The 23596-nt window shown below is 37.3% G+C and overlaps 1 protein-coding gene across 1 annotated transcript; it reads right to left on the minus strand.

Annotated features, from left to right (window-relative positions):
• Positions 1–764: 764 nt before the first annotated feature.
• On the minus strand, positions 765–4229 carry chchd4a (coiled-coil-helix-coiled-coil-helix domain containing 4a). The gene is made up of 3 exons (XM_065240987.2): positions 4086–4229; positions 3252–3350; positions 765–2190 (listed from the first exon to the last, which is right to left on the minus strand). The coding sequence occupies exons 1-3, from the start codon at positions 4105–4107 to the stop codon at positions 1862–1864; spliced, it is 450 nt and encodes a 149-aa protein (XP_065097059.1). The 5' UTR covers positions 4108–4229; the 3' UTR covers positions 765–1861.
• Positions 4230–23596: the final 19367 nt, after the last annotated feature.

Genomic DNA, 23596 nt, shown 5'->3' on the forward strand with positions numbered 1-23596 from the left:
TTCTGGCGTAATAATCAAGGACTTTGTTGATGTATCATGGCTGCAGGAGGCACAATGATATTATGCAGCAGCCAAAAATAGTCCCCTTAGTAACTTTCATTGGCAGGGGACTATTTTCGGGCAGTGCATAATATAATTGCGCCTGCTGCAGCCATGTTACGGCAGCAAAGTCCTTGATTATTACACCAGAATGACATTATAGTCCTAGCCATATCGGCCTAGAAAATCACAACTTTTAATTTTCCGTTGGTCTTAGTACACGATGTAACTACAGAAGAGTCAAGTTTTAAATAATAGGAAAAATATTTAGACACTTTGGTTATTTTTTAGCGCGATGCTAATGGTCTAATCAAATTCAATGGATTATGCTAAGCTATGCTAAAAGTGGTAGCACCAGTCCCGGAGATCAGCTGAATGGATTCCAAAACGGGAAAAATCTAATGTTTAACTTGAGGGGAGCTGGAAAATGAGCATATTTTCAAAAAAAGTGGAGTGTCTTTTTAAAAAGCAATTTTTTTTTGTACCCACAGATTCCAGATTGTCATATAGTTGTATTAAGTCCTATCCTTATAAACCATACATAAATGGAAAGCTTATTTATTCAGCTTCCAGATGATGTATAGCTTCATCTCAATTAAAAAATTGACCCCTATGAATGTTTTGTGGACACATTACATTTGCAATTCTTTCATACTTTTGTAATAAAAAATTTTATGTCAAAAAAAGGAAAAGGAATATGTGAAGTCATTTAAATCACTGCATTCTTTATAGATTACAAAGATTTTTAATTAAAACACATTTCACAAGAACAGAAAAATCACAGCTAAATGATAAGGTGTTTTGTTTGAACACAACATAAATGCTTAGGCTTTGAAATGGCAGTACGAGTACAAATAAGTGCACATAGGCAGACATCTTAACACAGGTTTATGGTATACATCTAGATTTGTAAGTCATTTAACCTTTAAGTCATTTAACCTGATTAAAAGGTACAAATAAGCATGTGGGGATTCACATATCACAGTTAATGTGCTCACCGGACCAAATAAACACTTCAATTCTAAATTCCTGGTCAAAGTTAGCATGCATTGGAGGAAACCTAGAACAAACAGTGCCGACTTCTAGTAATTGTTAGACATTTTATTATAAGCACACCATGCCAGTCTTAAGGATATGAATATTTGCATTATTCTACTAAATACAACATTTACTCTGTTGAACAATGTAGTAATGTGAAGTTGTTAACCAATATAACCATTCTGTCCTTAGTTGATGTCTATTACAGGTAAGACTGCTGATTTACTTCCGCCCCCTACTGTTTGAAAGTGGTACTGAAACTTTGGGCTTTATGCGTTCAATTTTGCTTTATGAAAGTGTTTCATCACTCTATACAAAATAATAATAACGTCAGGAAATGTATTTGGACCATTTGTTTGAGTAAAAATTTGTGTTTATGAGGACATTAAAACTCTAGGCTTTCTAAATGGACTTTGATCTGCAGTACTGCACAAGACAAACAAGCACCAAAAAAAAAAAAAACACAAAGCTGATCATTTTAAACAGGGAACATAGATGAGGTCACTGGTCTGCAAAATTCATAAGATTAATCCCACTTTTGTTGCCACTCAATTCTGGCCACACATAGATCCTGAAAACTCGCTATAGGTTTTTCAAGTGCATGTTCATGCCATTTGAATCTTTTAATCAGATTAAGTTTAGGGGCTTTCTCCCCATCATGCAGCCAGGTCAAAAGAATCGGTCCAGTGGCTTTGTCAGATATCACCTCTGCATACTCGAAAGCGGAGCTGTCTCTGCTGTGATCCAAAAGAAAAAAGGCTTGGAGGAAATGTACTGAGTGATATTAGCTAGCTGCTGGGTTTTCTGTGGATTTGGAATCAGTAGAGGGTGATGGTACAGAGTCTGTGGAAGTGGATTCAGTAGGTGTTGTACTATCAGCCCCTCCGGAAGGGGCGCTGTCATTTTCATCCTCCTGCGGGTAGAGCTCAGGGTATTTCTGCATGCATTCCTGCATCCCCCGGAAGTTTTCGACACAATCGGACCCCTTCACCTCCTCCTTGCTATAGTGGAAACAAGAAAACGCTTCCTTGAACTGCTGTCCACAGGGGCCGCTAGCCATACCACCCAGACATGGGCAGTTCCAGTTTATTTCCCCATTGGGTAAAATAAGACCTGGAGGAATAAAATAAAAATAATTGAGTTTAGAAGTAACTAGGGTTGCAAAATTCGAGGAATTTTCAAGGCTGGAAACTTTCCAAGGGAATTAACGGGAATATATGGGAATTAACGGGAATAAACTGGGAATTTTAAAAACAATTGCAGAGTTGCTTATAAAAGGGAACTTAAATGTACTTTAAAAAATCTTGCACATAATGCAAAGATTTAATGCAATTTTAGTTTACATTATCCACAAGATAATGATTTTTCAGTCTAAACTAGAGCTGTCATGACATCTGATATTCACTATACGATTATTGTGGCCAAAAGAACTTAAGATATTACTGCAAAATTTATTGAATCAATACTATTAGTAAAATTCATATTTAGTATTGTTTATTTAGTTTTTGCCTAGTAAATTAGACTTAAAAGACAAGAGTTGGGAAACTAAAACCACGATGTCTCTTAAAGAAAAACACCACAGTTTTTCAATATTTTACTATGTTCTTACCTCAACTTAGACGAATTAATACATACATCTTTTTTCAATGCGTGCACTTTTAATCTTTGTACAGCATGTGGTGAATATGTTAGCATTTAGCCTAGCCCCATTCATTCCTATGGCTCCAAACAGGGATGAATTTAGAAGCCACCAAACACTCCCATGTTTTCCCTATTTAAAGACTGTTACATGAGTAGTTACACGAGTAAGTATGGTGGCACAAAATAAAACTTTTGTTTGGAGCCATAGGAATGAATGGGGCTAGGCTAAATGCTAACACATTCAAGAAGCGCTGTACAAAGATTAAAAGTGCACGCATTGAAAAAAGATAAGTATGTATTAATTCATCTAAGTTGAGGTAAGAACATAGTAAAATATTGAAAAACGGTGGTGTTTTCCTTTAAGGCAAAAATTTTTATGGCTGCTGAATTACTTACAATTTTAATGTGCAGCATCACGTTTATTGACAATACCGGTATACATGGAAAACGACAATTCCTTACGCAAGTATAAAATCTAGTCCAACTGGCCACAAGCATTTAGTTGAAAGCACATTGTTTTCGTAAAAACTTACCGTGTTCTTCATATGGGTCATTGGGGTCATCTTCAATAAGCTCAGCATTACTAGGAGCTTCATGGTCCTCTTTGGTGACAAATATAACACGATCTTTACCTGAAACAAGAGATTAATATACGCATTATGCATAAGGAAATTGTAATTGAAAATCTTGATCCATCACTATTCTGAGGGGATCTGATCAGTGGATAGTCTATGGAGGTTATGACCCTGATCACACATTCACATTCAACCAGACTTGTTATAATCTGTATATAAAGACTAAACAAACCATTAAGCACAAGTTATGTCTCTATAGACTGGGTGAACTTTAACCCCTTGCATGGTCATCATGTGTTAGTTAAATGAGATTCAATACTTGTACATAAGGAGTAAAACGAACTATTTGTATTTAACACTGCCTTAGCATGTGACCTTGCTGGCATTGCTGCATGAAGGCTGACAAAATCTGATCCAAATAAATATACATAAGTCAGGTCTTGGATTTGGGTAAAATATACATTTTATTTGTACTGCATTACATTTAAGTTTTGATGGCATGCCATGTACTTTATCTCATACTATAGACATGTGGTCATAAGAACTTCCAAAGATAATTAATTATTTAGCAATTTATAAATTTAACTCAAACGCATTAAATATACGGCACACCTGAACAAAACTGACACTCTCTTACCATTTTGAATTTTTCAATAACGCGCCAATTGTATAAAAAGTAACTTGTGTCTAGTAAAAGTGACGTTAAGGGCATGAGCCCTAGCCGCATAGCTAAATGACATTGAAAGATGAGAATAAAAAGCGTTTGTGAGGTAAAATTCACTTTAGCTGTACCTTCCTGCTTGCAGTACGACATGTCTGCAGTCAAACTCCTCTGATCGAAGTTTATTCGAGCAAAGAAATTAAAACACCGGCAAAATAATCAATCCACACGCCTGTTACATCCACTCCAGCATGGAGGAAGCTACTAGCGACTGCAACCCCATGACGTCATGACAGAAATACTTCAAAATAAAAGTTTACAAAAGATTTTAATATAAAAGTTTAGAATGATGTATGTAGTACTGAAAGTAAAATAAAACGTTACGATGGCTTTATTGCTCTCAATGCCAGATCATGAGAAACATTGTAATTATTAAAAAGAAAACATGTTAAGCACTTAATGCTTTTGTATTCACAATATTATATTATAACTAATTTTAATGTATTTGTATGTATTTGTAGGTTGAAAAAATGCGTACTGTGATTTTTATCAAAAACATAAATAAAAAGCATTCCCTCATGTTTATAGGACTGTCTTGCCCGGTCCAATATGTCGGATTTGTTGGCGCGATTTTAAATGCTGACACTATTAACGCCAAATGTAGTGAAATTTGTTAGGTTATATGGAAGACTTATGCTGCGTTCCAGGCAACCTGTAACCCGTAACTCACGACTTCAAAACCACGACTCACGACTTTGAACTGGGAGTATATCGATCTAGTACGAGTTCACGGGTGGGAAGTCACGGGTTTGACTGCCGTTCCAGAGCACTTTCACCGGTAGAAGGTTGTAAAAACACGAGTTACAGGCTGCCTGGAACGCATAGGGTCGTGAGTCGTGGTTTTGAAGTCGTAACTCACGGGTTTAAAGACCTGCCTGGAACGCACCATTATTCTACCAGTTTAAAATGTAATGAGAAATCAATCAATTTAATAATTCAAGCATAAAAATGCAAATAAAGCAAACACTTTTAAATTGACAAATTAATAGACATATTTAAAACTGTTTTTAAATTCAAATGAAGTTAAATAGATCAACAAAACTGTGAAAAACTATTTTTAAATTGAAAAATAAATAGACACTTTTAAAAGCATGAGTCACTGCATAATTGTTTCTATTAGGAAATATTATTCGTTTATAATTACTTATTTAACCTGTTTGTCACACACAACTATTAACTAGGTTAGACTTAGACGTACAGTGCATGCACTACTTCGTAATTTATTAGATTTTTTTGTCCGATTTGTAGCCTTTCCGGTCCGTCGTGATAATAGACTGGATGACTTTAAATTGTTGTAGGGGAAAGAGCTGCGCGAAAACTCTTACAAAATTCTACTTTTTTAAGTTAATAATGGCATGATTCTTATGTAAGTACTTAGATTTTATTTATTTAAAATAAAACAAAACTAACAATGTATTACTGAATGTATAGAGAGAATATTACGAAACCACTAGAGGGCAGAATTGCAGTAACAACACATTCGTTTTTTGATGGTTCACAGTTGTCTTCCTTCATTAAATTAATTAGCATTTTAATAGTGACCTTTCAGTGCTAAAAACTGGACTCTCTCTTAGTGAAACACCGATTTTCTTATTTTATTTTTGTACTCTTAACAATCGTGGGAAACACCTTATTTAGTTCATACATCTTCCTCTCTACACCCTGTTTGCTCTTGTTGGCAGGCTGCCTGCACTAACATCAGTGAAACACTTTGATCTTCAGGATCTTTTGGAGGATACCTTTCGGTGGCGGTCTTCAGTAGCTTTTCTTTCATTAGTATGTGTAATTCAGACTTGTTGGCCCATATTGATAGGATAGCTTTTTTGCAGTTGATGGAGATTTGTGAGTTGCACATCCAGGGCATGGAGCTCCCGTTCCACCACATCCCAAAGATGCTCTATTGGGTTGAGATCTGGTGACTGTGGGGGCCATTTTAGCACAGTGAACTCATTGTCACGTTTAAGAAACCAATTTGAAATGATTCGAGCTTTGTGACATGGTGCATTATCCTGCGGAAAGTAGCCATCAGAGGATGGGTACATGGTGGTCATAAAGGGATGGACAGTTTGGTCAGAAACAATGCTCAGGTAGGCCGTGGCATTTAAACGATGCCCAATTGGCACTAATGGGCCTGAAGTGTGCCAAGAAAACATCCCTTACACCATTACACCATTGCATTAATGAGAAATTGAACAGGTGTTCCTAATAATCCTTTAGGTGAGTGTAGTTGTTAAGCTTCACACGCATCACCTCAACATGCCAGTCTTTGATTTATCAATGAGGGGAGGATGTGTATGTGGGCTAACCTTGACAAATGTTAACCCCGGAGCTCTTCTTTATATATCAACCTGTAAGATAGATCGGATTTTACAGAATCTATCATCATTACTCACCGTCATTTTATTGCAAACCCAAGATGCATGAATTACTTTTTTGTGATAAACAAACCTAAAAAGGAAAAATAGCAACATTTTAATATTATAAAAAAGTGCATATAACTTGTATGCACTCAAAAAAATGATTCAAGCCCTTCTTAGAAATGACACATTAAAATTGTGTTGAATAAATGTAAAATAAGTATATATATTTAATTAGTATAACACAAAATAAATATGTACTATAATTTATTGATTTCTTTTCAATTGCGTTAACACAATTAGTTTGAGTTTGGGTTCTGGAAAAATAATTTCCCAGCATGCTTTGCATGCAACTGCTTTTGGAGAGTATTTTTTTTAATTAAGTGTTATTTTATGCATTTTTAGGTAAAGAGAAAGACTTAATAGTGTTTAATGTCCGTTTATCTTATTGATTTAGAAGCGTTTGTGTTATATTTTTTCAAATTGTTCGGTTACCATCGTGCAGAAGAGTGGCGCTTGTGGTTAGGTTGTGGATGTGACATATTTCTCTCAATGAGCATTGACTGTGTTAATGCCTGTTTGAGGATCAGTCTCTTCTCACATGCTCATCCAAAGTATCATATATTATTATTATACACATGCTAACATGTGCTTATGCTAATTAGTATGATATAAAACGTTTTATATAAAATAACAGAATTGAGTTCTTCAGACTACACTACATTGAGTTATTCAAACTACGCTAAATTGAGTTATTCAGACTAAACTAAATGGAGTTGAGGCAACTAATTGAGGATTGCCATTTACTTTAAATTGAGTTGGACCAACTCAATATATTTTTATTGTGTAAAGCAGTTTTTTATGAGTTAGGGGTACACATTCATATTAGATGGAAATCCTGCCCACAATTTTATTGAGTTAATCCAATGAATAATTTTTTTGAGTGTGGTAGATTCTGGGTCTTTTGGAGTATAATAGCTATTTATAGCGCCTTTTCAGAGCTCAAGGTCGCTTTACATTGCAATGAAATAGAAAAAGCGGGTACAAACAGTAGTCAAATGATTAACAGAAACAGCTGATCAACATTTAAAGCATTTTTGACAAACCTTCATGTCCACCATTGATCTTGTATCTTGTACTTGCATATATTTAAATATCCCATCAGAAGATGTCAATTTTTGATAGCCATTGAGAATAAAAGTTGGCAAGGATCCGTGATTTATAATAAAATTCCCATTTTTAGATGAAATGTCATTTTAAGATTTGTGTCTGGGTGGTCGATGGAGAACCAGTGTCTGCTTCAATACAGAGAGATTTGAAGTTATACACACTAGGTCCCTTACAAATCCTTTGCTTTTGCTTACAAAACAGCTTAATCGTGTGTGTAATATAACCTGAGTATTTTCAGATTTATTGAATCAGTGTAGGCGATCTGATAGTTCTTAGAACAGGTTTACTCTTTGACTAACGTTCAATATGGTTTTTGTAATGGCTTCTGTCTGGGCTTGGTGTGTTTTGTTTTCATTTTCTCTATTTGTTGTTGGTACAGTATGATATACACTTTAATTTAGGTTATGTAAATAATAAATAAGAGAAATAACAGTCAACCCTAAGGTTGTTCAAATGAAGGAAAATCTTTACAGATTGGTGGTTGGCTGGTTGCCATCTCCCACTGCCTGCTTTCACATTAACACCCTGCTTCCCCAGACGTTGCCTCATTCTTGTGTTTCATTTCAGTCAATGTTGGTGATGTGTCCACAGTGTTTGTCATCCAGAGCCTGAGGGACAGGGAACCAGTACAAACCAGGTCATTGCGGAGGGACAATTCCTGTAACAAGAAAAGAGTCCCACTGTTTTTGCATTGAACAACATGACATGGGTTTTGTGCATCTGTTTGTTTTGTTTTGCAGAAATGTATAAGAATTCAATAAATGTGAATAATCTGTTCTCAAAAGGATGTTAATACATTGGGATGGAGAAAACAATACAATGCTTTATTTCTTACTAAATCTCTAGCACTCCACGGCAAACTAATCAGGCAGAAAGTGAGATAAGACTTTAGTAAAACTCAAGCTTTTAGTGAACAAATGCCTTACATTAAAGAAGACACAATGTAAATTCTTTCATGCATCCAGCATGAGTGTAGCAACACACATTATACGCCTTTTGAACATCTTAGCAACTGCATGGCAATGCCCCCAGAAAACTACCTTGAACATCCCACCATTGTGGTCTGGCTTCTACAAAGGCAGGCACCATATATTTATCTTGTTCCTGATCCAAATTTGAAGTATTTTAGCAATATTATGTTTTTTTAACTCTCCTCTCTGTTATTTCATATGTTGTAGGTGTTGTTTAGTGGTCAGACTCTGCACAGATTCTGGATTTGGGACTTAATCTCTGCCAACTGATTAAAAACAGCAGTAAGACACAAAACCCTTTTTAATCCACCCAACAAAATACATTTACATTTATACAGAAGCAATTCATCACATCATCTCTGTCTTGTTTAAATTGACCAACATTTACTTTTAACACTTTTCCCCAACAGCATTTGTTTTTTTTAAGTTGCAAGCTAACGCCAGCATATTTCATGAATTCCAGAAAATGTTCTTCTTTAAATATATAAACATACAATATATCAAATGAAACAACAGACCCTCTGCTTTCAAGGAAAAAAACTGTTTCATCCTATCTATTTTTGTTCTCTTTTTATCACTTCTCAAAAATGGGAAGGTTTGTTAAAAAATTTTAAAATTGAGCAAAAAGCTGAATTAATAGAATTTTTCTAAAGGACTTTTGTTTGAGATCAGATTCCGAATAATGATCAAATCATAAACAGAGTTTTTACTGTTTTTGGATCCGTGGATGCTTCAGTGTTTTATAAGTTGGGTAAGAGCGCCACCTAGTGGATAATAGCAGAAAAAATGGATCGCCGTGAAAACTTGTCATTGGCAGGAAAGCGTTTTCTCTTAATGAGCACCTATTTCATTGCTAAAAAAACAGTGTTATTCTGTGTATTTGGACCCGAAATCGATCAAAATTAAGTCACAACCTCGATCTTTGAATAAAAAAATGGAATCGTCGATGCTGCCATGCCCCCATATCACGTCCGGTCGGCTTGCCAAGGGCATAGACTGTAAAAAAAAAGATGGACGATGCGACGTCGCCTCCTACCATTGTAATGAATTGAAGCCAAAAATGTCCGACCACGGTCGCCGCCATGTTACGTAAAAACGTCAGTTTGGAGCCAAGGCATGCGCAGAAGGAATTGTCCGCGGAGCCAGAGGCAGATCCGCGGTATCAAACTTCCGCCCAAACGCTCACGCGACCAATTCAACCACGCCAATCATAACGACACGCCCCGTTTCTATAGCACAATACCACAATAATGAACACTTGAACATATATCAGTGTGATAACAACTACTTGAAAGGAACAAAACCATCTTTCGGAAACTTTTATTGGAAGTGTAAATATTTTTTTTATTTTGAGCAGAGTCCCATTCGTTTGAATGGAGAGGGCGGGGTTTATGAGGCCACCAGGGGGCGATCAAAGAGCAAGAGGCTTCACTTTTCAAGGCTTATGAGGCACACCCGGGCGGCCAAGGGGGGAAAACACATGTGGAGTGCTGCGAGTCAACCTACTTTAACTTATACAGCCAGTCAAAAGATATCATGGCAGATGCAGGAGACGCCACTCGAGCTGCTCTTTACATGGGAAACAAAAATCAGCTGAACTCAATCGGAGCACGCGCACGTGCACAGCAGAGTGGCGTCTGTGACAGGACCGGTCGTTTCACTGAACTGGGATCTGTTTAAGTTACACAACAACTTATTTCAGTTGCTTAGAAGTTATGAAAACAGCATTTAAACATGACTTATTAGGGTATGGTCTCACAATCTCGTGTGACGGTAATAAAAGCGCGTTTTTAAGGTGCAAAGTACTGACAGGAATGTTCATCTGACAGGAAGTTTCGTTTTATCAGGTATGTGCGTGTACCATATTTTTTCTCTGGCAGCACGACTAACATGGCAGGGCATCTCTGGGTTCAAGGTCAGATATTATATTTCATAAAAGTCTAGTCTAAAAATGGCATAGCATTTCGAGAATTGAATCGAATCGTGACCTTAGAATCGAAAATGTAATCGAATCGAGTATTTGGAGAATGGTGACACCACTAAATACAATGTGTTTGCGTGGTTTATGGTAAAAAAAAACATTATTTTCCACATACCGTTCATTTTTGTTGCTCTAGATTTCACTCTCTTCCTGAAACGCACGGATTTGAAAAGCTCTGTGTCCCTGATTGGCCAGCTAATCTGTACGTTGTGATTGGCCTGAATACCTGACGTCAACCAGAAATGTGACGCTCCTTACCATGTTTGGGGTCAAGATTTAAATAGGACAAATATTGAAACTCTTTGGTTATTTTTAAGCGTGATGCTAATGGTCTAATCAGATTCAATGGATTATGCTAAGCTATGCTAAAAATGATACCGCCAGACCCGGAGATCGGCTAATGGATACCAAACGGTAAGAATCAAATGTTTAACTCTAGGAGAGCTGGAAAATGAGCCTATTTTCAAAAAAGTGAATGCAAAACTTTTCTGTATGCTATTATGATCCTCAAAGATAAGTTTTAACTGAACGCATTATTGACTACAGGAAAAATTTAAAGGTGCATTGTGTAACTTTTTGGAGGATCTCTTGACAGAAATAATAAACAATATTATATACATAACCATATTTCCAGTGGTGTATAAAGAACTTACATGATGAACTGTATGTTTTTATCTACACACCACGGGTCCCCTTGTATGTGGAAGTTGCGCTGCCATGTTTCTACAGTAGCCCTAAATGGACAAACTAGTCTACAGTGCACGTTTCATCACTATGTGTGTTCTGTAGCGGCTACAGTGGCTTCTCTGTGCGTTTTAAATGGGAAGGGTAAGCTGTGGACTGAGCAAATGGTTTCCACACATGGCTTTAAATGTGATACTTCAGTTTTAACAACTTTGAAAGTTAAAATAGTAGCATGCATTATAATTTTAATAAGCATCAGTAAGAAAGACACAAAGACTCATTAGTAGCTCTATTGTTATATTTTTTATGGGTTTCTTATGCTCCAACAGGCTGAGCAATGATTTTTTTGGGGTAGGTTGGCCTTTTGATTTATTTAAATCTCTTGCCCAATGAACTTACTTACAGTTTTCATCATAAAGACATTTCCTCTATTTTCGCTTGAACCTGAATCAATCTTTCTCTCTTTCTCTGTTTAATCCCACTCCATTTGTTTCACACCTCATCCACAATGTAGTTTCAATTTGTTCTTGCAATACCCCTTCCTCAGTTATCACCATAGAAACGCTCAGGAATGTATTTAAAATGAACCTGAAACAAATGTCTGAAGGAATCAATGTTCCCCCATGGCCTGTAATATTAATGAAAGCTGCATGGGGTCAGCAAATATTTTATAGATTATGGCTGAGTGGTAGCGCCCTTGGCGATCCGTGAGTTTTTTCTTCAGTCTGCACCGAACAAATAAAGTCTTAAAGAATAAATGTTCAATATAGTCATAAAGCAGCAAATAATGCTATGACAAATCCTGTGATCCACACAGTTATTCAGCGATTGATTGCGGTTTTGTAGATGCATTGTTAGTTTATAGGAGCACCGAAGAAACAATGTTATCATTATGAGTTTCTTTAATAGTGAAATAAGAGAATGACTGGAATTCTGGAGTTTTCTTTTCCACTCCCACTAACTTACAGACAGCCATCTATCCAGGACAAAGAGAGAAAAGCTGAGCTCATCAATATTTCTGTGTTATAAATGTGCTGTTCTCTGCTAATCTGAGTCGTTCTCATAAAATGGAAAGGTTAAAATATTTTAAGAAGCGCAGTTCTCAGATAAATACATACCAATAATGGCATGTCCCTAAGAGACCACTGTATCCCTTGAGAAAGTGCCACAGTATTGTGGAAAGGAGACAGTCACATGAGGACATTTGATCCTTTGACATTGGACTCCAAACAGATTGATTTACCAGTAGGCGCTCATTGGTTTCATTAATTAGGGGAAACATTGACAAACGGTTGTTTACTCTACTTGCTCTACCAGACATATATACTCTATACACTAAATGTTAACAGCATATGAAAACTTTTTGTATTACATCATAGTTTGTGAGATTTGTGACCATCAGTATGCTGGCCTGCTCATACACTGTCAAAATCCTTTTTTAAGTTTAATCAACTTTTTAATTACAGTTAATTCGACTTTTGCAAAACAATAAGTGCTCTGTAAAAATACTTCGCTGCCTTAAAATGTATGTTCAATCAACTGGGATTTACGAGTCATTCCAACTTACTATTATTTATCTTGACTAGAGATGAGTTGTTATAACTACAGGTGAATTGTTATAACTTATAAAATTAAGTTGACTTTTCTCAACTATATTTTATAAGTTGTGACAACTCATCTCTGTTGACATGACTTGTAAATCTGAGTTGATTTAACAAAAAGGCATTTTTTACAGTGTGCATTTCTCAGATCAATTTGTACATATAGCAAAACACCATGGATAACCTGCAAAAGCCAGTCTCTAAAATCCTTAGTTCATCTCTCAAAGTAAATATCTGTGTCAATGAACATGTCAGTGCCATCAGAATGACAAGTCATTGTGTCATTGTGTACGGATAAGACAGTCAAATTGCTTAGTCATGTTGTCAATATATCAGTTTACTCTGGAGGGATGCTCTGATGTAAACTATGGCAAAAGTTTAAATGACAATTATTGTATTGTAAATTAGGTTACACCTAAGTTATGTGGGAGTTTGATTGCAAGAGACTGGACAAAATTTACATTTACGCTTTTACTCTTTGTACTGTAATTTGTTGACAGAAAAGACAGCACTGCATAGCACAAAGAAAAAAAACTAAAGTAGAAACGTGAACATAGGACAATCTCCTTAGGGAAAACTGTACATGCAGTGCTTTGGGCTGCCAGTGAAAGTCTAAAAGACGTCTAACCATAGCCCAAGAATAGACGATGCGCATACTTTTAGAACATGTAAAAGAAATGAAAGCAAACACCCTGAACACCTGTTGACTTTGCTAACATGTTGGAATATCATACATCTTCAAGTCATTTAGGCAAAAATGGCATGTAAACAAATTCAAGGTTATTTAGGGTAGAAGTGGTTTACTCATAGCCGGACTATATTGGGTCTACACTGTAGTTAGCTGTCATTCATTTCAGTTTTTGCTTTGCTGGGGACGTTCCTGTCTGTAAGAGAAAGTCAAGATTCACCTGGGAGCAATTTACCAATTCAGGACACATTGAGAAAAAAACATCTAATGGAAATGTCTAGAATTATGTTTGACCAAACCCTGTATTTTTATGACAACTTGTTCAACCATTTTGCATGTAAAGACTTATACTATGAACTAATGCCTTAATGTTGTGTGGAGTGAGAAATCGGTAACATTGTTTTGTCTCAAGGTGCACACTTAGGGCTCTATCTTACACCCGGCGCAATGCGCAATGCGCGACGCAAGTGTCTTTTGCTAGTTTCCACCCTGCGCAATGGTCATTTTCAAGTTTAGCGCCGCGTTGTTTAAATAGCAAATGCATTTGCGCCCATTTTTGCGCCCATGGGCGTTCTGATGTAAAAACAAGGTGTGTTCAGGCGCATTGTTGACGCGTTGCTATTTTGAGGCAACGCAATATGTTTTTTTGTTATTTAAAGAGCGCATTAGTAATATACGCCTATAAATGGAACGACAACGCGGGTTTGCTTAACACATACATGAATGCGCAGCAGCACAAAAACGCTTTTAAATATGAAAAACTAAAGGATTGAATGTAAAAGATTATTATTAATTCTCTTGGACATAAATGAGGACTAATTATGAAACGTTAAAAGGCACAAAGAGCTGCTTCACCTGCAGCCTGCAAGTAAATGCTTTGCTTTAAATGCATCTGTTTTAAATGTTTTTTTTTTTTTAATGGTACCTTGCGGATTTATTGTATATGACTCTATACCTGTGGATATGACCGGTGAGATGAGAAACATTTTTAAGTAATGCTTTAAAAAACTGACGCTGTCCAAGTGCTGAAAGGTGCAGAGAGCCGTTTGTAAATTCTTTATCTCCAGTTTGTTACAAATAAAGTATTTTTAGAGTACAAACCTTTTCTTACATACTTGTAAATATTTTTTTGATGATATTGGATAGCCATACATTTAAAGCAATTAAAAGCCTGCTTTTTTACTTCCATGACTAAAAGAAAATGGGTTTTAAAGGTTTAAAAAAATAACAATTTCAATACAAGAGAAAAACAACAATTATTTAACATTAATCTTAAACTGGGGATCTTCTTCCTCCGCTTAGTTTTTCAGTTTACAAAGTCCGTCATCTAAATAGGGATTAGACATAGCACCAGCGCAACTTGCTTTTAAAGGGGATGAGAGCTGAGACTCTCATTGTTTTATTGCACGTTACGCCCAAAATACTCCCATTACTCATTAAAAAAAAGGACCAACCCTTTTCGACCATGCGCTTGGCGCACAATCCATTTTTCCCATCGTTAAACTAGCAAAAGTGGATTCGGACACGCCCATTTAGACGTTGCGCTGTGCGCTATAGACAATGCACTTAGATCGTTAAAATAGGGCCCTTAGTGTTTTTTGTAAGGTATGTTTGTAAAAACTTCTTAAATGACCAAATATAAGTAAGGCCTAGTCCTGAATTAGCCTAAATCCTGTCCGGGAAACTGCCCCATAAGGTCTGTTTACTAATGTGAGCTACTGGCATGCAGTGTTGGGAACGTTACTTTAAAAAAGTAATTAGTTATAGTTACTAATTACTTCTCACAAATAGTAACTGAGTTAGTTACTGCGTTACATTATTATAAAAGTAATTAATTACCAGGAAAAGTAATTACTGCGTTACTTAAAAAATAATAATATTTCAAATAACTTGAATTCCCCTTACAAAATTAAATATGTTAAATGACTAAAATGGATACTAAAGAGAAATCACTAATTTTGTGGCAGCATGTGACGATGTGAGGTGCTTTATTAGATCAGAATTACTTGCCACAGACGTGGAGAGACTTTTTCTTCATGGGCATAAGTTGCACATTACACAAACATTCTTGCCTTTCACCTCAACAATGGTAAAGTAGTGCTTTATACTTCGTGTTTGCGACCGCTACCTTTGAGCTTGTTGTACTTGCCATCGCCCTGTCGCCGGTGTTTTCGGAGTGATTGATGCGCGATGACCGGGCTGCATGTCAGTGCTTTGAGATGGGGCACAGTCAGCAGCAGCACCGCTGCTCGTTGAGAAGAGAAAACGATGCATATTTTCATGTCAGTCTACAAAAGTCTCCAACCACGCCGGAAAAGATAGCTAGATTTGTCCTATAAAGTCGCTAAAGTGATAGAAAGTTGCTAAATCTAGCGACAAAGTGACCAAGTTGCTCCGACTTTTTAACACTGCTGCTCGCTCCTCGGACTTGGACTGCGCGTGTGGGCGGGCCTTTTTGTGAACTCTGCCTCTGGTTGGCTACCGATGGAAATTAAGCCAATCATCATCCGTTATGTTTCTCACAACACACACAAGAGAAAAACAGTGTTTGGCTGAGAGAGTGAGCATACGCGGCTGAAAATCACTACAGTAAGATCAATTTTAGTAACTCGCAGCATTTTAATGTCAGTAACGATAACGGCGTTATAACCGGGGAAACAGTAATTTATTTGATTACTCGTTACTGAAAAAAATAACGCAGTTACTAACGCCAATTACTTATAACGCCGTTATTCCCATCACTGCTGGCATGAGCCGCAGAGCGGAGCAATCAGAGCAGAGCTCAACAATATTATTCATGACCCTTTTCAAATAGGGCAAAAATAGAACATTTCATTCAAAGGACAAGTCCTAGGGTTGTAAATGGACATTTAAGAACGTTTCTGGATAATTTTTGCACCTGATAAAGTTATGCACATTTTATGTAAACATCAAAGAACAATTTAGCATTATTTCAATGCATTCTTTGGCACCTTTAAGTACAGCTTATATGAGTACCAACTGAACTTCAATACTTCAAAAGTGTTTGGGAGACCCAATTACTCAATTTTAACGAAATCGGTTTCCTCAATTTTTATAAATCAGCTAATAATATTTTATATGTGTATGCCCCAACTTCCTCTTTCACTGCAGGAAATATGTCAGCACACAATAGAAGACTGCACACTTAGGTCATTTCATGGAGTCTTAAACGCTCGCCTCACGCTTAACACCCTTGCCCTAATTTATATCACTTGGACTGGTTTAATTTATTGTAATTGACAAATCTAGACAAATCACACACGAATAATGCCTTGCATCCCCTGGGTGGTTCTCATCTGTAGTTTTAGTGTGCTGCTTCATTTCAGCAAAAAGACACTATGGGTTTCGCAGTGGGGTGTTGGGATGCTGACAACAGTAACATGTAGTAAAACTTTCCCTGTCTTTATAGCTGCGGATCAACTTGAATGCTTCTTCACTGTTTGCTCCATATGTGTTACCTAGGCATTAAACCCATGAACTAATGCGCTGCTAATGCAATGCTCTACCAGCTGAGCTATAGGAACACTGTTCTTTGCAATTTTGTATAATAAATTGTGTGAGTTATCATGTGTGTGTATTTTTAAAGCAAACAGTGCCTGCCCTAATGATCAGACTTTTTTTGTAATGTGAAAATTTTAGTATAGTCGTAGTACCGCATGATCTCTTATGTACTTACGTTCTTGCAGGGTGCATGAGTAGTAGTTTTCATTGTCTTGTCCCCAATGACCCTGAAACCCAGACAAGAAATGTAATACTTGTACTGTATGAAAGAACTCATGTAGAAGTTATTTAAACAGATCGTTGATCTCCTGCAGCTTTTTAAATGTATAACATCTGAATCTAATAAGCTCTATTAAGCCAACCTCAGAATTCATTTATGGAAGAGAACTTTAATTATCTTTCTAATCTTTTTTTACCTGTGGGACATCATGGAGTTTTTTTTTATCCACTCCAGCTTAAAAGACTTTGCTTTGCTTTACAGTAAATCTTAATACATGGAGCACTATGATGGCGACTTGAGACACTGTGTCTTTATCCAGGGGTTTTCACGTTGTCAAGGACCCTCAAATATAATGAACCTTTGTGAGGGAAAAAATATTCCTAAAATATATATAACAATTTACATATTTTTATAACGGAAATATAATTGCCTATGCCTACACTTATATTTTCAGAAACCCGTTTGAAAGGTATTTAAAATTAGGTCAAATCCTTTTTATTTACTAAAGGAATTGCATAAATGGTTCTTGAAAAAGCTTCGTTTTAGATTGTTTAGAGTCCTTTGAAACTGCAATTTTAAACTGCATTAAAGTGTTGGGGTCCATTAAAGTCCATTAAAATGAGAAAAATCGTGGAATGTGTTCCTCAAAAAACATATTTTCTTCTCGACTAAACAAAGAAAGACAGCAACATTTTGGATGACATGGTGGTGAGTAAATTATCTGGATTTTTTAAGAAAATTGACTAATCCTTTCAAGCTGGAGAACGCTCGTGAGCATTTTTTTCAGGTATGTTTGAAACTGTTGGGGGTCCTATTGGAAAGCCAGCTCAAAGGGGCCGGTGATACCAACTCGAAATCTGATTGGTTAATGCAATGATTTAATTGCCATTTACAGTAGCCTATCTTAAGATGAAGATGCCCACACTGTTCGTTCTTGATTTACACCTTTACAAAACATGTTTTGCACATACAAATTTATTTTACGCTTGCAATGTCCGGTAAACTAATATTTTATCCTGTGCATGCAAATATTTTGCCGCTTATTTACCTTCATATACATTAACTTTAAAATGTTTATATGTAACCCAGCAGTGGGTTAAAATAACCCAGCATTTTAGGTTGAAACAACCCATCATAGGTTAAATTACAACTAGTGCTGGGAAAAGATCAATCGCGATTAATCGCATTCAAAATAAAAGTGACTTTTTTGCATAATATGTGTGTGTGTGTGTGTGTGTGTGTGTGTGTGTGTGCGTGCGTGCGTGCGTGCGTGCGTGCGTGCGTGCGTGCGTGCGTGCGTGTGTGTGTGTGTGTGTGTGTGTACTGAGTGCAATTATTATGTATATTTAACCACACACACACAACCATATAGTCATTTCAGATTTTTTACTTTATATATAATTTTTATTTATTTATATATAATATAGAATATATAAAAATATACATAAATATATATACACATGTAAATGTTTCTTAAATACATACATGAATGTGTGTGTATTTATATATACATAATAATTACACACAGCACACACTCATATATTATGCAAAAAAATCACTTTTATTTTGAATGCGATTAATCGCGATTAATCTTTTCCCAGCACTAACAGGCTGGGTTCAACCCAACCCTGTGATCAAAATAAACCAGGATTTTTTTAGATTGCACAACCTGCATTCGTTGCTATAATAATCAGTTTGAATTAAATGTTGTTTTTTATAGAAAGTTGTACAAAGTTGTAATGTAACTAGGGCTGTCAAAAGATTAATCACGATTAATCACATACATAATAAAAGTTTGTGTTTGCATAATATATTTGTGTGTGCTGTGTGTAATTATTATGTATATATGAAAACACACACACACACACACACACACACACACATGTATACATTTAAGAAAGAAATCATGTATGTATTTTTTATATAAATTATATCAAAATAAATAAATAAATATACATCTAAAATACATCCATGTGAGTGTATTAACAAATACAAAATAATTACACACAGTGCACACAAATATATGCAAACACAAACTTTTATTTTGTATGCGATTAATCGTGATTAATCGTGATTAATCTTTTGAAAGCCCTAAATGTAACCTGTCATTTCAGAAACACTGTTTGGGTATAAAAACAAAGAGCTTTGAGCTTTGCACAAACTGTTGACATTGGAGATTTGTCTTGACAGCACTTGTTATGTGGACTATGAAGGTTACTGTTCCTGTTTTCCCACAGATTTTCCTCCTTTAAATAATTGTTTCTCCCATTAAACCTTTTCCCTGATGTGATGTGAAAAGCCTCCTTTGTTTCTTGGTGCTCTTCTCAGTCAGTGCAATTTTGGATTTCAGTTAATTCCACATTTTAAATCTCAGAGGCTGTCAAGTGAGTCCACATAATATTTGTGCACTACATACTGTAACAAAATATCTGTAACCAAAAACTGGATAGACATAATGTGAGCAATTAATACATTTGCTTTTAACCAATTTTTAATTCCTTAATTCTTGTGTTTTGCTCTAATGAGTTTTATCCGGCAGCACATGTGCTGAATTTGGGTTGAACGAGTTATTCAGATTTAAATCCGCCCATTATCTCACCCAACAGTTTTTCTTTTTTAAGCTGTGTCAACATCAGCAGGTTCATATATAGGTTTCCACGAAATACTGTTACCATTCTGTTGTTTTGTACAATTTAAACTGTCCTGAGTTTAATTTTAGGATGTTTTCATCTGTAGTGCCTGTTTGTGTTTATGATAATCCTCTAATCTGGACTTCAGGTTCACATTCGTGCTTCACTTTCTATTGAATTCCATCCGTACTTTTGGGGCCCCTCTGGGCCTCCTGGTGTCTCCTGGGGCCTCCTCATCATGTCTGACCCTAATGGAGAAGCACCTGGCCTGCTCGCGGAATTCCGCACACGGGGTGGAACAATGCTCAGCGGTTCTTTGTTCCCAGTGGAGGATCCAAGCACAGCGGCGCGGGACCTGAGGGGGGAGTGCGGGGGTTCTAGTGGGTGCGAGGGGGGTTCTGCTCTCTGAACTTGCTCTGTGAAAACGATCTCTGAACTTTGATATTCAGAGAAGAACAACAAACATGACGTTTGTAGTATGGCAGATGTCTAATGTTGATAAACCGTTCAAAGACTGATTGTGCTGCTGTACACGGTGTTAGACAATATTTAGAAACGCTGCACCTTCTTTTGTGTGATGTCTCTTTACATTAGATCTAAGAGATTTCATAGTCTCTTATCTCATTGCATGTGTTACAGTAACCTTAAATAACATTTAAAATTTCCCATTACAGTTCTTTAGATGTTTGCCTAAAAATGTTTATTTACCTGTCTGTCTATCTAAAAGGAGGCTATTGAGTACACTCTAAAAATGCTGGGTCCTGGGGTCAAATATGGACAAACCCTGTTGGGTTATAAATAACCTCAGAAGGTGTTGAACCCAACTATGGGTTAAAACAACCCTACATTTTTTACAGTGTCCCTTTAAAATATGGTCTACTGTACACCATGACAGATTTTTTAGAAATATAACCAATTTATTTAATCCATGACTGTAACCTTTAGCCAATATAGACAAAAAAGCATTTTTTGGTTTGCAAAGGGACAAACTCAGCTGTTAAATTAACATTTTATTGTTAAATCAATGTTATATAGTGGACCCAACAATGGTTTGAAACAACCTATCATAGGTTAAAATACAACCCAACGTGTTGGGTTCATTCCTTTTTGACCCAACACTGGGTATAAAACAGCATTTTTTTGACAGTATACCTTTTTTGGTAGTGTACTAAAAGTTGCGTAATCTCTGTCACTATCTCACACATCCTACCATGAACCCTTCTGGTTAACCCAAACTGTATATATTAGTGTGCAGTCTTTATCTTTTGGAAAACTGACCAAAAATATGAATGGGATAGTTTAAACTCAAGAACATGCTTTTCGAAAAACAAATGTCCAGTTTCCTCCCTAACAATAACAAAACAAATCATTATTTCATTATATATACATACAAAATGATAATGGCAGTGCACAAATTTTCACATATTTATGAACAAATCACAAAATTTGATCATTAATGTAATATGGTTACTATTAGGTACAAACAGTATTTTTACCATGGTTTGGCAGTTAAACCCGCTGCTGTACATTTACATTTATGCAAATTACAGATACTATTATCCAAAACAACTTACAGTCCTAAACAATGTATAGGTTTTATCAGTGTGTTTGTTTCCTGCACGCTTAAAAAAGATACAAATGTTGTCACTGTGGTGGTACCTAAAAGGTAGATACTGGTACCTCAAAGGTACACATTTGTACGTTAGAGGTGCATACTGGTACCTCAAAGGTACAAATTGGTACTTTAGAGGTGCGTACTGGTACCTCAAAGGTACACATTGGTACTTTAGAGGTGCGTACTGGTACCTCAAAGGTACACATTGGTACTTTAGAGGGGCGTACTGGTACCTCAAAGGTACACATTGGTACTCTAGAGGGGCGCACTGGTACCCAAAGGTACACATTGGTACTTTAGAGGTGCGTACTGGTACCTCAAAGGTACACATTGGTACTTTAGAGGGGCGCACTGGTACCCAAAGGTACACATTGGTACTTTAGAGGTGCGTACTGGTACCTCAAAGGTACACATTGGTACTCTAGAGGGGCGCACTGGTACCTCAAATGTACACATTGGTACTTTAGCGGTGCGTACTGGTACCTCAAAGGTACACATTGGTACTATAGAGGGGCGCACTGGTACCCAAAGGTACACATTGGTACTTTAGAGGTGCGTACTGGTACCTCAAAGGTACACATTGGTACTTTAGCGGTGCGTACTGGTACCTCAAAGGTACACATTGGTACTTTAGCGGTGCGTACTGGTACCTCAAAGGTACACATTGGTACTTTAGAGGGGCGCACTGGTACCCAAAGGTACACATTGGTACTTTAGAGGTGCGTACTGGTACCTCAAAGGTACACATTGGTACTCTAGAGGGGCGCACTGGTACCTCAAATGTACACATTTGTACTTTAGCGGTGCGTACTGGTACCTCAAAGGTACACATTTGTACGTTAGAGGTGCATACTGGTACCTCAAAGGTACAAATTGGTACTTTAGAGGTGCATACTGGTACCTCAAAGGTACACATTGGTACTTTAGAGGGGCGTACTGGTACCTCAAAGGTACACATTGGTACTTTAGAGGAGCGTACTGGTACCTCAAAGGTACACATTGGTACTTTAGAGGTGCGTACTGGTACCTCAAAGGTACACATTGGTACTTTAGAGGGGCGTACTGGTACCTCAAAGGTACACATTGGTACTCTAGAGGGGCGCACTGGTACCCAAAGGTACACATTGGTACTTTAGAGGTGCGTACTGGTACCTCAAAGGTACACATTGGTACTCTAGAGGGGCGCACTGGTACCGCAAAGGCACACATTGGTTTAGAGGGGCGTACTGGTACCTCAAAGGAACACATTGGTAGTTTAGAGGGGTGCACCGGTACCTCAAAGGAACACATTGGTACTTTAGAGGGGCGCACCGGTACCTCAAAGGCACACATTGGTACTCTAGAGAGGCACACCGGTACCTCAAAGTAACACATTGGTACTTTAGAGGGGTGCACCGGTACCTCAAAGGAACACATTGGTACTCTAGAGGGGCACACCGGTACCTCAAAGTAACACATTGGTACTTTAGAGGGGTGCACCGGTACCTCAAAGGAACACATTGGTACTTTAGAGGGGCGCACCGGTACCTCAAAGGCACACATTGGTACTCTAGAGGGGCACACCGGTACCTCAAAGTAACACATTGGTACTTTAGAGGGGTGCACCGGTACCTCAAAGGAACACATTGGTACTTTAGAGGGGCGCACCGGTACCTCAAAGGCACACATTGGTACTTTAGAGGGGCGCACCTGTACCTCAAAGGTAAGCATTGGTACTTTAGAGGGGCGCACTGGTACCTCAAACACACAGATTGGTACTTAAGAGGGGCACACTGTTACCTCAAAGGCACACACTGGTTTAGAGGGGCGCACTGGTACCTCAAAGGTACACATTGGTACTTTAGAGGGGCGCACTGGTACCTCAAAGGCACACATTGATTTAGAGGTGCGGACTGGTACCTCGAAGGCACACATTGGTACTTTAGAGGGGCGCACTGGTACCTCAAAGGCACACATTGATTTAGAGGGGCGCACTGGTACCTCAAAGGTACACATTGGTACTTTAGAGGGGCGCACCGGTACCACAAAGGTACACATTGGTACTTTAGAGGGGCGCACTGGTACCTCAAAGGCACACACTGGTACTTTAGAGGTGCCTACTGGTACCTCAAAGGCACACACTGGTACTTTAGAGGGGCGCACT

Source organism: Paramisgurnus dabryanus, chromosome 14 (assembly GCF_030506205.2).
Source record: "Paramisgurnus dabryanus chromosome 14, PD_genome_1.1, whole genome shotgun sequence".
Classification (NCBI taxonomy): Eukaryota; Metazoa; Chordata; class Actinopteri; order Cypriniformes; family Cobitidae; genus Paramisgurnus; species Paramisgurnus dabryanus.

Bases quoted from the DNA above. Each gene is read 5' to 3' on its own strand.
- chchd4a (XM_065240987.2), bottom strand. From the start codon at position 4,107: ATGTCGTACTGCAAGCAGGAAG. The intron at 3,351-4,085 runs GTACAGCTAAAG...CTCTTGTTTCAG, and splicing joins GTCGTACTGCAAGCAGGAAG to GTAAAGATCGTGTTATATTT. The intron at 2,191-3,251 runs GTAAGTTTTTAC...TTATTCCTCCAG, and splicing joins TGACCCATATGAAGAACACG to GTCTTATTTTACCCAATGGG.